Source organism: Lichenostomus cassidix, chromosome 1 (genome assembly GCF_008360975.1).
Source record: "Lichenostomus cassidix isolate B80296 chromosome 1, HeHo_3.0, whole genome shotgun sequence".
Taxonomy (NCBI): domain Eukaryota; kingdom Metazoa; phylum Chordata; class Aves; order Passeriformes; family Meliphagidae; genus Lichenostomus; species Lichenostomus cassidix.
Window position 1 is genome coordinate 60,352,538 of NC_139479.1, and position 17,716 is coordinate 60,370,253.

Sequence of the window (17,716 nt, forward strand, 5' to 3'; positions counted from 1 at the left end):
AAAAAAAAAAAAAGAAAAGAAAAGACAAACAAGAAGGCTGGAAAAATACTTAAGTCACACAAAAGCTCAAATAATATGCCTGGCCAAGTCATTTAACACACTTAAGCAGAAGGTTATAAAACACTCTACAACCAACTCCCAGTTGCTATCAAATTTATACCTTACTAGAAATACTGCCTACATTTTTTAACAGACTGTGGTCCCATTCATCTAGTTCATCTATTAGTCTCAACTTAGGAAAGATCCTCTGCTGCCTGTTTTAGCAATTTATAAAACGGTACTTCTCCACTACACTCAAAAGAATGGATTATTCAAAAGTATGTAAACACGTGATTAAGATACGCCGTAAGTTTAATTAAACAAATACAAAACCATTTTCTGAGAATTTCCTTGAGAAAAAAAAGCAATGTGGTACCTGCATTTGTTGGTCTTCAAGGACTACAGTAAGCTCCAAAACTGTGTTCAATTTCTAAGCCATAATCAAAACCAAAACCTCCCACTATTTTACTTCCTACTCTGTTCTTCTAACATACTTTCAAAATTCTATTTTGACATTTCAGACTGTACAATACCTATGACCCCCAGCAAGGAACGCTAATTATAAAGAGTAGCTTGTTTTGGTAGCCATTCTCTATTGAACAAAGAAAAGTTACTTTTGCTCTTCTGGACCACCACTAACCCTGCACTGCAAGAAGAAACAGGAACTGGGACAAGAACTTGAAGCCTGAATGCCCACAATTCTTAAATTTACATGCTGACTGTCAAAGGTCATCAATACAGGAAGCCTCCCCAGCACCTCAAAACAGCGTAATAAACCATTAAACATGAAGCATAAACAAAACCCACACAACAGAGAGAGCAGCAGAGTAGAAAAAAACCTCAGGAGTTATTTCTGGTACACAATACTGCCAAAATAATTTAAAGGAAGCATAATCACAAAGTAATTGCTCGCTCAAAGAAAATGGTGAAAAGGTTTACTGTGACTTTTCTATGTTACCAAAACACATTAAAGATCTTACTTGGCAAGTATAAAAAATTTCATAAAATTGAACAAGTTCCCATTATTAAATCATAATGATGTGTTTGAACATGATGAGTATTATTCTTCACCTCTGCACAGCACCAAAACCAGAAGTCCTTATTTAGTAGGTACTAGCAAGTCACTTAGTCCATAAGATAACCAACAATGATAGAACACCTAAACTATCACAGACTCCACCATTTGCATGAATGGCACCATTACAATCCCTGCCTGCCAAACATAACCTCTCAATCTCTCTCTTGGGAAAGTCAATTCAGCTTCAGTGGAAGATGGAGATTTTTGCATATAACTGCAACCACAAACCAAATCCTGCTTCCAACACTGACAATGCATAGTAAGTGTTTGGATGCTTGCACAAAATGAGTTGATAAGAATTTCTAAACCACTGACTGTAGCATAAATACTATCTTTGTTAGCAAATTCCAAAGGCAGACAAAGAGTTAAAGTGTTCCCAGACATCAAAGCCAGAAAGAAGGATGATCAGGTGCTCCAATTTGATACCATAATTATACTGCACTTCCATCATGCAACTCCTAATTCTGAATGCTTTAGAACAGACTAAAATAAATGAAGTGGTATCTCCAGTCACTCACAAACTCTTCCCATCTTAGCTTTAGGCTATGGTTTCCTGTACAACCATGCTGAGAATAAACTAGTTTATTTACAGTGATCATTACCATGAAATAATTTCCTGAATAATCTTACCCTTAGTCCCTCTTAGCATGCTGTTAAAGCATGCTTTTGCTTAATGGCACTGCTTTTGGCAGCCTAAGTGCAGTAAATGAAAGGTATAGGCCCACCATAAGAAGTTTTCAGTCATTTGTTAGAGTATAATACATGTTACGCACATATTTTAGTCCCATAAATTAATCAAAATAATTAAAAAGAACCAGTGCATTAAATCAATGAGAACAAAGACATGCTATTCTTTTCTAGTCATTTTCATGTTTCACCTACATCACACTGCAAACCCAGATAACAAATTATTCCCAGAAAGGTCATACCAAGAATACACTTGCTATAATTACACTGATTTTCAGGCTTGTGTAGTTTTTTTGTTTAAATGACCATACTAGCAATACTACTGTTTACAACCTGATGTACTTTCTAAGCTGTTAGAGACAGGTCTGAAAAGGCTTATTTACTTTATTACCATCTGTAAGATGAACAGGTCATACAGGGAATTTTTGTAGCATAGGTGTGCTAACCATACGCCTTTTTACTTATGCCTAAGCAAGATACATTAACATACTGGGGGTTGTTGGGTTGGGTTGATGTTTGTTTGTTTAGGGCTTTTTGGAGGAGGTGGCAGTGTTTGGGTTTATTTTCCCCTCCCACTCTGCTAACTTTCCTAGCTTACCACTGACTGATACGATACTGTCATTAGTCCGTTGCCCACTATCACAATAACTTGCAAAGGCTGAAACACTTCATTACTAATTAGAGTTAAATACATTGACAAGTGAATTTCCAGATTAGCCTGAAAAGAATGCAAATCCTGAGACAGTAACAAAGGTTGTTTTTCAACATTAAATATTTTAAAACCTTGTTTGCTTGCTTTTATATGCGCATAGATAGATGGTTTCACACTTAAGCACTGCTCCAAAGAGCAACCAAAACTGCAGTGCTAAGGAATGTTTTCTGGAAATCAGTCAGTTGAAGAGATTAATTTCTCAGCATCTACCTTACCTTAAGGGCTAAATTACCGCTTTTACAAGCCTCTGGTATCTGTTGGTTCTTCCTGTCTTGAAAGACAATGCAATGCCGAGCACTGTAGCAACACTTAGTTCAAAGCATATCATGGCATCAGGAAAAAGTCCATCAAAAGAGGTATTGCCACCTACAGCTGGTCAGCAGACATACAAGGTGCAGACCCTAAATTCCTCATTGCTCTTTACTTAGAGCAGAACTAGCAAAGTCCATTGCACCAACAACAGGTATTTTATTCCATCCCATGAAGTGAGAAACTGGACTCGCCAGCACAACACAATAGCAAGCACATTTTCTTCACCAAAGCTCTCTCTGTTTGCTCGCTTGGCTTGCCATTACTGAGGGTAACAATTTTTCAAGTTCCACAAAAAGCTCAATTGAAGATATGAACAGACTTTTTAACAATTCATCTCCTAGAACTCAAATCACATGATTTTCAAAATGGTGGCAAGACTATGCATCAAGTTTAAAATCTGCAAGACAGAAAATAGTAACAGTGCCCCTAGGATACAACTAAAAATAATATCACTATAAATCTATGCCAATCCACCAGAAATTCTTTTTTGTCACGTAACTTTTCCCTTTCATACCAAATACAGAGCAACAAAATTTCTAGCAAACAATAAAGCCCATATAAATGCTAAACCCCCTTACAAAATCAAAATTAGTACGCGAAATAGTTACTGCACCAAAAATATAATTGAAGCTTCCAGTTCTTTACTTAGTTTATTCACTACTGCTAACTAAAATCTTCAAAAAGTATTGAATTACATCTGTAAAAATCTCATTTGTACCTGGTCAACCTTTCTACTACACAGCTGCATACACGATGAACACAATCCAGTTTCCTGACTGTACTTCACTTTACAATCTAGTACCAGTTGTTACTGTTAAAGATTTCTCAAAGACTGCTCACAAGTCTTTTGATTCTCATGCTCAGTTTTAACCTTCCAGCCTCTCTACAAACTTAGCAATAAGCCAAAACACATGTGCTACACAGAAAACGTTTCTAAAAGCATCTTTTAATAAAAATTTCTCTTAAAAAAATTTTAAGATTGTCACATAAAAAAAAATACTTTAAGTTTTCATGCCTGTTTTGTGTTTACCATCATCTTTTCCTCCTTTGTCTTTTGCTTCACTGCTGGATGAAATGCACAAACAGGTGAACACAACTTGCACCAGCCTAAAGAATGCAAACAATTCTACAGGATATGTTGCCAAGGACAGGGAGGCAGTTATTAGTTCTCTTATCCTTCATTCACAAAATCCCCTTTTGAGTAATGGCAAGCAATGTTTAAGTTACTTTTAAATTCACTTATAGCAGCCTTTATAGATGCTGTAAAATACACTGACTTTTAAAGTTTTCCCTTTACAGGTAACTTAAAAATAATGTAAATCAATCCAAAATCTTACTGCAAGTATGTACAGCAAAACATTGTCTACAATGATGTAAAACTGATTTTGCAACACGAAGCATAAATACACAAAAAGATCCACTGTGGTATAAGCATGCATTCTTCCATGCTTAAATACCAAACGCATGAAATTAATGCAATCCTCTTCTACAGTTCTAAAGATGAAAAACTAAACTCAATGACTATGTCTAAAATTATAAATATTTAATAATTATAGTGAATAAATCAAGGTAACCACTCCAAAGCCAAGAAACTACATCAGAATTATGCACTAAAATGAGTCCATTACCATGCTTCAAGATAAGGAAAACAAGAAAAAAAAATATGTATCAACCAAAAAAACTAAGAAATGATGAATCTACCCACATACAAACATGTCTGGCATATCCAGTAGGCTTAAAAAAAGACTAGTCAGAAGAACTATGGGTGTTTGGTGATTTTGTCGCGGGGCTGGGTTTTTTGTTAGGCAGTTTGATTTTGGTTGGTTTTTTTTTAATACAGAAAGTACGGAGAGTATTGTTTCTATCCTCTCTTTATTTGTTAAAGTTTGCAAATTAATTTTCCATACGGCATTCTGCCAAGCAGCTCATTTTTAATATCTAATCTTCACTATGACTTGAAATAAGTCATTCATGCTGGGGAAATAAAGGTTACAGTTCTCAAAGCAGATACACTCCACAGTCTATATTTAAAAGGCCATGCCCTGATAACAGGCATAGAAAGAGCTGCAAATGGTGTTCTAAAAACTGAACAGACTAAAGACTTAAAGATACTGGCACAGCCTTAAACACAATTATATACAGGTTTAAGGAAAGCTGGGAGTTAATCTATACAAGGTATTACATGGGTCAGATGTTTTTTCAAAGGCACACTAAATGGAATTTTACAGCTTCTTCACCGGCCCAATTATGTCATCACTCACTTCTTTTCTCCTACCTTTTCCTTTGCCAGGTTTAGAATCACTTGGGATGTATTGATAGGTATCTTCAGTGATACACACGTGTGCAGATCAGACAGCGAGAAATGAGGATTTCAAACACACATATTTACAATACACCTGGCTTCTTAAATGTGTACATCCTTTTACAATACACTACCCTTTACACCTCCTGTAGAAGAGGGAGTAATCTGACAAACCAGCAAAAAATTTTAACTAGAGAGATTCCATGGCCAGGGAAGTGGGGAGCCAAGCAGAATAACAACATATCTTTGCACTGCCTTTAGTGAGTAACAAACTCTAAGCTCCAGCCCAAAATTCCAGTCAAGATGACAATATAAGCACCTTGCCCTGAGATCCCCTGGAAGCAGAAACAAAAGCAATCTCACTAGGTTTTTAATGTCACATACAAATCTACATGGAGACATGCTGCTATAAATTGTCTGATTGTACACAAAAGTGACCTGGCCACTACTGCCACACAAAAAAATCCCACAATTATTTTTGGTCTCCATTTAATAGAGTCATATCCTGCTTTGTGTGAAGAATCTAAATGATTTTCCAACTGCAGCTAAACAAAAGTGTAGTCTACCTGGAGATGACAGATTGAACAAAGACACAACGTGCATGGGAGAAGAAAGGATATGATCTTTGGCTAGCCAAACAAGAGAGGAAGAAGGTATTTCTGGCTATTGTTACCCTGAGGGATTTAAACATTCTGGAAAAACTACTGATCCTGACAAATGGCTAACATACGCTCTTAAAATCAGGGTACAGACACGTTCTAGATGACATTTTCCAAAACACTGAGTATCAATAAGCTTATGATTCTCTTACTCAGATAGGATCCCCTGAAAGCTTAGGGGCATTTCTTGGTTGATAAAAGAAAACAAAACTAAGAAAAAAACAACTATACAAAACCAAAAACAATTCACACCACCAAGTACAAATGGGGCCCATGAAAAGAAGGATTAGTGTCTTAGTTTACAAAATTCAAATGAAAGAAAACAAAAACAATTTCTGAAAAACTGCTAGTAGCATAATGGTGACACTGCTGGCTTTAACCCCTCAATCTGTCTTCTACCACCTTCATGTACTTATTGACTGAAAAAACATAATCAGAATGCAACAGTGTTAGAACTTGTCTTCTAGCAGTCCTGGGAGACAAGCTGCTACTCATTACAGTTCTCTGGCATCTTAGACATGATGAAAGCCACTAAGGCAGTCAACACCTTATGATCAACATAATCAGAGACTGCTGATAGAGTTAGGATTTTCAATACTAAGGAAAGAATCCAGCCTCTCCCAGCAACCCATTTTATTTTTTTTTTTTAATAAAGCCTGGCCACTGGTATTTCTCTTGATTTAAGTTATGGCACCAAGAAGGTATTTAAAAAGGGCTTCACCTCCAATTGCTATGGCATTTTTCCCACCTTGTGTTTAGTGCCTTATTTTATCTCTTCACCTTAGTCTCAGTTTTCCTGGTGTTTTTTCTGTCCTGCCCCACATTGCCACAGCAGGTTATTTATCTTAGAAGTTACTTCTCCTATTAATGTAGCTTCTTAGACAAGAAGTTCTTTGGAAGAAGCACCAGTCTTCCTAGCCAGCTGCAAACCCATATCACAAGAGGTCCTCAATACATTGAGGACTATCCACACATAATTAATATCAAACCATCACACTTTAAAATTGATGCTTCAATCACTTCAGCCTGCACACACAACAGCCTTTCACAACTGATACAACTTCTCTGCTCACACTGTCAAAGAAATGAGAACATTCACACACACGAACTATTAAGACCAGGCAGTGGTCATTTACTTAAAACAGTGAAGGTAACAGAACACATGTAGTTTGAACAGGTGAAAATGAGAAAAAAAAATGCAGTTTTCTTACTCCAACTGCGCAGAATTGGTGCACCAGATTCAAAGGCTCACCACCCTTCCACAGGCCTGAGTGGCTCTCACCACGCATTAACGCTTTGAAGCAAAACCATCAAGACCAAAAGTACCCCAGGTTCAATTCAAAGAGCCACAACAATGTTGCTGAACATCCCTTATCCCACCATACTCATTTGCCTAAAGCATCTCTTGGCTGTCAAAGAGGTTTTAAATACACCACAGAATCGCAACTGGTTCAACCTTAGTAAAGCCAATACTTAAAAAAGAGAAGCTGAGGTAGGATGAAGTTTAGGCATGTGAAAAAAATCTACTTAAGAATAAATATTAATTATTTCAGTATAATAAATAATCTAATCGGCAATCACCACTAGCATACCCACACTCCACAGTATTCTTCTGTCTTCCTCTACACAATGGGAATATACACACTGAATACACTATTAAACACAATTTATCCACACAGTAGTTTCAAAGCATAATCAATACAACCCACCCCCTCAAGAGAAAAACAAGTTCTTTAATACAATATCTGCATGTGCTGAGACCTGAGAAATAGTATTTTAATTAGACAGAAACATCACACTGCTCCATTTCCCAGAATGGCTGTAACAGGACCTGCAAGTTAGTGCAAATCAAACTATCAGACAGTCCATCTTTTAATAAAGTTACAGGCAGTCTTACCTCTCATCCTCACCATCTACAAGAGGCGTTGTCAACGGCAGCACCTTCAATGGAAAGAGGGATGCAGAGGATGGCATGCTGCTGCTACCACCATCTGAAGCAGCCGATGCTCCACCACCACTCTCGACGCTGGCAGCTTGAGGTAAACCAACCAAGGAAGGTTCTGTAGGGCGTCTGCCGTCTTCGATTTGGCTTACAATGGACTGAGCTAGAGATTGTGTGGGGAACTGGGTAGAGCTTAGTGGCATCTGCTGTGGCAAACTCTGTGCCACTGGCATACCTATACTTGTTGATATCAAGGGAGGCTGATTAACACTTTGAGCCAAATTGCCATTTTGCACAGCCGAAGCCTGTGCTATATTCTGTGGCTGTCCCAAACCTACAGAAGCAGAAGGTATGCCAGCAGGCACAGCTGAACCAGCTTGACTTGGTGCAGGAACAGTACTAGCAGAGGGTATAGGGCTTACCGCAGGCAGCTGCTGACCAGTCATCCCTTGGACTACAGATTCCACTCCTTGTGCCTGTGGCTGTACAGGTAACAAGGTGTTTTGCTGAGCAATGACCATTTGTTGAGGAAGGCCTGTAGCGCTAGCCTGTAATCCTTGCTGCATTATTCCTGTCTGCACAGGCTGCACAACTTGGGAAGATGGAGCAGCAGCCGTTGATGGCATAACTGGAGGTGGAATTTGGTTTGCAGCAGATGGTGGTTGCACCACAGCAGCTACGCTTCCTTGCTGCCCAACATTTAGCATTTGACCACTGGCAGCTACACCTGGTATTGCTGCTGGAGCATGTGCAACAGGCTGAGCTGGGGCAGCGGCTGGATGTGCTTGGACTGAAGGCTGCATGCCCTGTGCCTGGGCAACAGGAACCGGTTGCCCAGCTCCTACTCCTGTAGAACTTGGCTGCATGGCAGGGGCTGGAGTCTGAAGGATCTGCTGATGTTGAACATAGTCTGGCAGAGCCCCTGTGACAGAGTTTTGGTTCACTGGCTTAATGTGACCCGTGGCCATCTGCGTAGGAACTGGCTGCTGTTGCTGCTGCTGCTGTTGTCCATACTGCAACTGCTGCTGCTGCACCACTGGCAGAGTCTGCACAGGCTGCGCGGACTGCGAATACGGCAGCTGCTGTTGAGCCATACTCTGAAGGGCAGGTTGCTGGTGGCCCAGAGATGGGGATACACCTAGTATATTAACTGGGGCTGGCTGAACCCCAGTAACAGTGGTTAGACTGGCCTGTGCAGGAGGCTGGACCCCTGGCTTCTGCTGTGGATAGTTTACTTCTTGAGAATGCAGCTGGACTTGTGCAAGCTGTGATTGAGAAACACTCTGTGGTATACTAGATGCTGGAATTGCTGGAGGAGCAGCACCGCTAAAATCCATCTGCTGCGGACCCACACCTTGAAATGCTTGCTGCTGTACCACAGTAGGTGCTCCCATTTCTCCACTTCCCACACTTTCTGTATAGTGACTCAGTGTGCTTACATTGCTGCTAACAGAACTCCCACTGGTGCTCTCCCTTTCAGAAGTCACTTCAAGCGGGTTTTGTTTTATCGTCTCTACTGCTTTGTTTACTGCTACTCCCTCCGAAACTGCAACAGTGTTTTCTTTATCATAGAATTCAGTGCATGTCCATCTACCTTTTTTGAAAGGTTCAGAACTAGAATCTAGTTTTACAACCCTAAACCTTGACGTGCCAGATGCAGGCTGCTGCTGGCTTGATCCCACTGCCATTCCTGCAGTTGGATTAGTAACATTGTTAATGACACTAGAGGAAGCACTCGTACCATTGCCAACACCACTCAAGATATTCACATTAGCATTGCTGCTAGTTCCAGACAAAGCATTTACATTACCAGTACTCGTGATGTTGCTTAAATTTATAGTACCAAGCACATTGCTTGCCACACTAGAACTACCACCACCAATATTATTTAAGGTACTAGTTCCAGTAGCAGGACTTATACCTAAATTGCCAGGAGTACTTGTAGTGCGGATATTAGACATGGCAGATGCTGGGGAACCAGTGGATGATGCAGCAGAAACTGGTGCAGTTGATATAACATTGTCAGAGCTTCCAGTTGTTGAGAGTTTTCTAAATGATGGACTGGGCGGTGGTCCTCCAGAAGCTGGGGCACTACCCACACCAGGATGCGATGGATGATGGTGTCCATGATGGTGGTGGTGAAGATGGTGGTGATGATGCACATGATGGGGATGAACACTTCCATTGATCACAACACTCTGCTGTGGGTGATGAGGCAGAGGAGTATGCTGCTGAGGCAGATGAGGCTGGTTTGGAGAAACGGCCCCAGGAGTCTCTGCCTCTTGGAAGTTATTTAGAGTCTCTTCAGAAGAGCTCCTCTCAGGTTCTCCCAAGTCAGTGGCTCTGGATAAAGACACATCCAAGATTTCTGAAGACGACAGGTCTTCGGTGTGAGACTCATCCAGGTCATCGTAGCTTTCTGTATCCTCAGCTATGCTGTTATTAGAGCTCATACTAGCTGATATTTGAGCAGGGGTCACACTGGTTATTTGAAAACCACTTTTCTTTTTCATTTGCGCTCCAGTCTGTGTAAGGGGCTGTGGCTGGAGCTGAGACTGCGAGAGGAGGTTCAGGCTTTGTGGATGAGGGGGTGTCGGCTGTGGACCCGCTGTTGAAGCTGCTGCAGGAGATGGAGGCGGCGGCTGGACCAGCAAAGGCGGCTGATAATCCTCGGCGGAGAGGGCAGCGCTCCCAACGCCGGTACCTGGTGCAGTGGGAGCAGTAACGCAGCTGCTGCCGCTGCTACTGCTGCTGCCCCTTCTAGGAAACATCGCCGGGTGCGCCATCTTCCTAGCACTAATGTCTGCGGCTGAGTCAGGCTGGTGCATTGTATCGGGTGTATTTTAAGAGTGCAATCCCCCGGTATGGAAAGAGACAGACACACACACATACACACACACACACACATACACAGTTAGCTGTGCGCTCAGGGCAGGGCAGAGACACCACCACGCACAACCCCCCCGACTCCCGCAGCGCACGGGCTGAGGCGGCTCGGCACCGCCGCTCACCACCACCCCCCTCCCCTCCCCTCCTCCTTCCCTCCGAGACAGGGAGGGGGCGAGCATCGGTCCTCCGCCGCCTCTGAATGTGACACTTTCAATCCGCCGCCATTCACTTTCTTTCTCCCTACCACCCTCCCCCCCCCCCGCCGCCTCCCTTTGATTTCCACCACCACCTCCCTGCTCGGCCGCCCCCCCCCTTTCCCCAGCCCCCCGACTGCGCCTCTCCCGGGAGGGCAGCCAGCCGGCCGCCCCGGGGGCGAGCCCCTTCCTCCTCCCCGCGGAGGCTCCGCCGGGCGCCGCGGCTCGCCGGCAGCCGGCAGCACCGCCCTCCCTCCCTCCCTCCCTCCCCGCCTCGGCGGGGCGAGGGCAGCCGGCGGGCCCGCAGGGCAGCCCGGCGAGGCGGCCGGCGCCCCTCGCCATCACCGCTCTTAGTAGTAGTAGGAGGAGGAAGGCGCGGATACGTACAGGACTGGCGCACAGCAGGGCGGCAGCGGCAGGCTGAGCCGGGCAGGGACATCCCCGTCAGTGGCAGCCATGGAGCTGAATCATTTTGGGTATTAGAAAGACGGAATAAGGACGGACGAAAAGCAGCAGCAGCAACCCGACACGAGAGTCCATGAAAAGGAGAGAGGGAGGGAGGAAGGGGGAGCCAGCCAGGCAGCCTCTCTCTCCTCCCTCTGTGTCTGGCTGTCTCTGGAGGAGGCTCCGCTCCGCACGCTCTTCCTTCCCCCTCCACCCCCTCCTCCCCCTTTATAACAGGCGGCACCCGCTCGTCCTCCGCAGAACCGCGCCTGGAATCCGTCCTCCTCCTCCCGCGTGTGCGTCCGCCCCGTCCTTTCTTCCCTCGGGGTCTACTCCCGGCTTCCCCGCCGCCGCGGGTCTCTCCCTCCCCGTGCCGGCCCCGTCTCCTCACGGAGCGCTGGAGGAGGCGCCGCGGGGGGGAGGAGGGGAGAGCTCGCCAAAGGGGAGGGCGGGCGAGAGACAACGTAAGATGGCGGCGGCCGCCGCGCACGCGCGCCCTGCCGGCAGACATAAAGCCCGTCTGGCCGGGGCCGGCGGAAATAGGGCTCGGCTCGCGTGGCGGAAATGGCCGAGCGGCGCCGAGCCCGGGGCGGGTGGGGGTGTTTCGGCTGGGGAGGGGGCAAGGCTGTGGCCACGGCCATGGCGGGCGGCAGACCCCCGGCCGCGTCGTGTACTCGCCAGGTGCCCCCCTCTCTGCCCGCAGCATGACTGTGCCTCACATGACCCGCCACCGCCTCCCCCCCTCCTTTCCTCGGCTCCGCTGCAGATTTATTCAAGTTATTCATCACCTCTCCTTCCTCCCCTCCCTCAGTCCAGAATATTCCTGCCCGCTCCTTCCCCGGCGCACGGGAAGGAAGGCGGAGTGTGCGTGCATCCCCCTAGCTCGGGGCCGCCTTTCCCTTTGTGCCTGTGGCGGGCGGCTCGCCTCGGTGTCCCGCTCCATCCCAGCATCGGCGGGGGTCGCCGCGATCGGCTCCCCTCACGCCCTGAAATGGCCGCCGCCCACCCCGCCGGCGCCCTCAGCGCTGCCGCTGCCGGGGGAGCGATGCCCGGGGGCGGCCGGGTCAGGTGGAATCGTTCATCCGCATGCACATGCGGCGTGTCAGTGTGTGTGTGTGTGTGTGTGTGTGTGTGTGGAGGAGCTTCTCATGAAAGCTCCAGCGGAACCGCACCGAAGCACTGGTCCAAACAAAATGAAAAAACGCTGTTCAAAACTTACTAAATGAATCGAGGTGAAACCAACCGACCTTCCCTCACTGTTCCAGTGCCAGCATCCCCAGAGCCAGGCGGCAAAGCTCAACACTCCCGCCACGGTGGGGTTGCTCCCATCCGGTCTCATCCCATCCCGAACGGAGCTTCTCCCCATCACTGAGCAAGAACCACCTGCTGTCCGGAGACGCTGGATGCACACATATCTGCCAGCAGATTTTCCTTCGTGTCCTTGTGCCTGTTGGCTTGCACAGAGCTGCCTGCCAGGTATCTCATGGCCACACCAGCCCTATGCATCCCCGCCACAGACGTTGCTCTATTTCTCCTGTCTCCAGGCAGACTTTCAGAGCACACTAAGTGGGGTGTCCTGCATTCCTATGGACAGGGGGACAGGTTCACACCCTTAACCCTGCTTCTCCAGCAGTGTGGTGGTAGGTAGGGTGTACACCACGCCTGGAGTGCTGCTCGTGTTCCCAACTCCTGACCACACCGCCTTGTCTCCAAACAGAGGCATCCATGAGCTGGAGGTGTCTCAAAAATCACTGCTTTGAAATTGGTCTGGTTTACCTGGAATGGTGAAGTGTTTGCAGGACTTGAAGGGTTCAGGCAAATGCTGTAAGCTGACTGTGTAGCCTTCTGGTCAGGACAGTCAAAGGGGCATGGAGAAAAACAGGGCTTGGCTCTTGCTGCAGTGAATATTTAAGCACATAAGGAAGAGTAGTAGAGCTTTAATGGGAAAAAAAGTTGTGAGTCCAAGGTATTATATCATATAGCTGAGTCACTAGAGAGTTCTTGTGGGAGATGTAAATGTTAGCTCCTTCAGGCAGAGAGGAGATTTGAGTCTCCCGTGTTTAGTGTGTGGTGTTTAATCACCGAGGAACTAAAAAGCTGCTTTTCTTTCTCCATTTTGTGAAAAGGGCGAGGACTCAAGGTCAAAACAGTGGGAGCTTTTGCTGCCCATTCCTGAATATCACCCTTCCATCTTGCCTCTCCCTGCTAACCTGGTTTATCTAGCTCTCATTTGGTGTGGGGATAGGGGTGACTTTTGAGGAAACTCTGTCTTTTGCAGTTTAATTCCTTTTATCTGGAATGCAGGCATTCAGCTCGGGTCTCCAGGTACCTGAAAGGTAGCCTTGCAACCCTTGCTCCTTGCATGGCTGTACTGCCTTTATACATAACTAAAGAACAATTGACATATGGTTAAATAAGATTCTTCTTTTCCTGAAGGCAAGACAATATTCTTTTTTAAAACTGATAATCAGATAGAAGACCATACTGAAATACTAAGCTACCTGCAAGTGAGCTTCCTACGTGTAACCCTCACAGATTTCAGGACAGCATCACAAAGGTGCCCGCAATCTGTCTACATCTTGATCCTTGGTGCAACACTGAAATCTTAGATTGTCTTTAACGAGGTGCTCACATGTGCAAACATTTTTGAGATGAGAACTTGACATTGCAAGCCAACTGCCATTATAAATTCCTGTTCTGTGCTTATAACTTTCCCAGAACAATTTCCTTTGAGGAATTAAGTTTTCTATGACAAGTCACAGCTCAAAGATGATTTTTTTTAATGTTTGAACAAAGTCCAACTACTTTTAAAACACATAGTCTATGAATACAGATGAGTTGGTTTCTAAACTTCAAAATTTGTGCAAAAGCAACTTAAAAAGGATTGAGCTGTCGTTCGTATGCACCTCATCAACACCAGCAAGGCTGAGAAAGAATTAAAAGAGTAGTATTGTTATTGATTAAATGTTAGCTTTACCTATACTAATTAACTTATATTCATTTTGAGCAGTTGGACTGCTTCTTAGTACAGTGTGTGATATGTTTGTGGTTTTTTTTTTTTAATTGGGTCTATATAGTTGTCTTCTTATAAAGGGAAACTGAAGAAAAAATGAAATTTAGGTAACAGTGTTAACTTGTCTGCATAATGTGGTCACTGATTTGTTAACAATCAAAATAATGGTCTAGACCAGACAAAGCACATCTGAAGTGGAACGTTTGAAATTAATTTTTTGATGCTGTTTGTAAATATGAATATTTTCATGTTACATCCTTTTTCTTTCCTTATCTATTTTCTTCAAGTATAAGCTTACTTCTCTTTCTTTCGTTTTTTTTGTAGCCATTAGTCTAAGCATGAAAATGGGATTCTCGGATTAACAATTTTAATTCCTTTTCATATCCATTAAACTATATGAACTTAAAATTAAACCACTGAAATTTATAATTGTTATGGATTGTGTTCTTTAGTTGTTCAAAGTGAGAAAAGAAATTTCATCATATACCTAATTTACAAAACACCACATATTTAAAAATTCAGCCACCACACAACTGACCATGTGTAGACAGTAAGTGAAATTACCCAGTAGTTATTCCAAACAGGTCTACCTGCTATTTTTTAATTAACTGTATTGATCAGCCAGCTGGAACCAGAAGTTCTTGTGTCATCACTGGATGGATTCATTCAGTTTGTTGACCATGGTCATTGCTCATGACTACAGGGCAGACATGTAGTCCTGCAATCCCATCATTACCTCAGCTGCAAACCGAAGACTGCTGGAGAGTTGCCAGGATTGAGGAAAGCCTTTGGATTGCATCTCCTACGTACATACTTCCCAAATGAACAAGTACAGATGAGCTTGATGCAGTCCTCGCTGCCAGGCAGGGAGAGTGAGTGTCTGGAATAACCCTTATTTCAACTTTAAAATCTTATGATTCAGGCTAATGCAAGAGAACAAGATCTTCACAGTGTAAATATTTAGAGATCTGTCTCCCGTATATGTAATGCTTCTTCAGACAGGAAACAACAAGTCTTGTTACCACCACAGATTCTCCAAGGATACCAAAAGAAGCAGTATTTTAATATTTTCTTTCTTTGGTTCCTTTACTATTTGACACAGTTGTGTGCATTCATCCTAGCATATGCAGTAGTTTATGTCTTTGTACAGAGTAATTATAAACCCAACAAGCAGGAATACTATGGGGGTTTTTTTAATTCAAAACAGTCAGAACCATGACAAATCAGTCTGATGTGTGCTTTAAATCCTGTATGACTGCTTCATAAATAATTATTTTAAAACTTTAATGAAAAGAATTTTTTCCTATGAAGCTGACATTGTTGGTTTGGACAGAAAGCTTCTCTCTGTTCATTAATATTGCTGACTGTAGTCTCTAAGTTGATTTGCAAAGATGTATGCAATTTTTCTCTTCCTTCTAAGAGAAATACTCATAAGAAAATGCTCACCTTTCAGCCCTGAAAAAGTGGTAATTCTGCTTCTGCATTTTCTAAGAAAGTTCAAGTCAAGACTTGATCTTCCTTTCTTGTTTTGTTTTTAGTTGGCTGGTTAGTTGGTTGATTGAGTTTACTGATTCCAAAACGCCTACTGAGACATTTTTCATCCCTTATTTTAATTCTTATTAAATAATGTTGAACATTTGGGAAAGGGAAGTTTTCTCACAAGTTTTTATTAAATAAATGCTTGCAGAAATCAACAATTCTAGAAGTCTTTAAAAAAAAGTCAGTTCTCTTTAGAGTAGTAAGGTCTACTCCAATGCCAATATAGACAAAATCATATCTTTCTAGACCATCTGGAAAAGTTGTTTTAAAATACTCATTATACCTGCACTCGGGGAATGTGGCCAAGTAGGTAGTCTTTTTCTAATGGGGATTGCATTCAAATTCATATTTCATGAAAGACTTCTAGAAGCTTTATCATCACTTTAAACTTTATAGGTGTGTAGACTATGTGCAGGACTATAATAGGTGGTGTTGTGGGAGCAAGGGTTAAAAGTAAATCCTCCAGCAGCCCATGACTAATGAATTACCAGCCAAACAATCAGCATGATTTTATCACTGTTATCATCTTGCTCTCCTTTATTCCTCCATTTTCACTTGAGTTTGTAGTCAACAGATGAACTTGCATCTTATAGAAGTGCCAAGTACTGGGAAGTATTTCTTAGATACCTCAATATGCAACTGTAATGAATACAGTACCACTATAGTGTGAGATCATTTATTTAAGTGTTTGTAGAGTACAGGTCTTAGATTGCTAACTGTTTGATCTTTGATTAGTTAACCAAATGGTATATTTAATTCAGCTGAAGATTAAATAAAATAGATTATCAAATCAATGGTAAATGGTCCAACAGTTAAATAGACTCTCCTTTTTTTTTCTTTTTCGTTTTTTTTCCCCATGGAAAATCAATGAGCAAAGTAGCAAATCAACCTTTTTTTTATTTTAGATTAGTTTTAGGTTTTATGAATTAATCATAAACATTTGCATAGGACTGTTTAAAAATATTGAAAATGTGAGCTCTTAGTTTGTAGTTCTCAGTTGCAAAAATTGTGTGGAATTTTCTTTTTTACTGATCCTAACTCTGACAGATGAAAGCTCTTAGGAAAATGCTTTGTTTAAGAACATACTTTGTGTTCCCTCACTACACTGGGAATTTTGTGATGTCTAAAAGTTCTGTGATTTATGCGTAGTTTTCTTGAATGATCAGGTGTGAATGTGTTTGTTGTGATAAGGCACAAATCTTTAAAATCTCAGCTTAGAATTAAATTTATTTTCTTTTGCTGAAGAGAAGGGTTTCTTTGGTGCTGAATTCTTTGGAAAAGTTGAATTTGTAGTTAGTTAGTATTTCATACAGCCACACTTTTTTTTTTCATATGACCACACAGTAACTGCAGGAAGATAGGATGTCCTAATTGTGGAGGGAACAGAGAAATTCTTCTTGAACTCATTTAATTGTCTGAAGCTTGTGTATCTAATTTTCATTTCCCTTTTGGCTATGTCAACAGTATTTCTGTCCATTTAAAACATATTCTCTGGAAGCAAGTATTTGTTTGCAGAAATCCAAAGTTTTCTATGGGACAGTACTTGAGCAAACTTCAGCTTTGTTTTTTACATGCATTAGTTGTAGTGTAACTGAACTGCTCACTGAAAGCAAGCACAGACTGGTCATGAGCACAGCAGAAGCAAACACAGTTTTTATCAATAGTCACTTGGAATGTTTCCTGATAACTCCAATAATAAAAGTTATCTATACTGCATTATTTCTCTGCTAAAGGACTCACAACCTCATTCACAATAACAGTAAATTTAATTCTCCTGCATTTGTGAGGTCTTTGGTTTGTTTCCCTACTTTATGATTTTTCAGGCATCTTCTCTCCGATTATCTCTGCATTTTAAATATTGCATATGTCACTTTTGCTTCTGCACTCATACAGTGACAAGCCTTGA

At 42.7% G+C, this 17,716-nt stretch overlaps 1 protein-coding gene across 9 annotated transcripts in view; it reads right to left on the minus strand.

Moving 5' to 3' along the window:
* Positions 1–11,722, minus strand: part of TSC22D1 (TSC22 domain family member 1) — a 94,229-nt gene extending 82,507 nt beyond the window's left edge. For 4 of the 9 annotated variants that reach the window (XR_014851870.1, XR_014851871.1, XR_014851865.1 and 1 more), the window contains exons 1-2: positions 11,202–11,721; positions 7,687–10,550 (exon numbers count right to left, since the gene is read on the minus strand). Coding sequence is in view for 2 of the 9 variants with exons in the window: in XM_085059471.1 (XP_084915597.1) it covers positions 7,687–10,559 (2,873 nt within the window). In the remaining 7 variants the exon portion in view is untranslated. Of the gene's footprint in view, positions 1–7,686; positions 10,560–11,201 lie in introns of those variants that run through there. The other 5 variants (XR_014851862.1, XR_014851861.1, XR_014851875.1 and 2 more) reach the window with 4 other exon arrangements.
* Between the last annotated feature and the right edge of the window lie 5,994 nt (positions 11,723–17,716).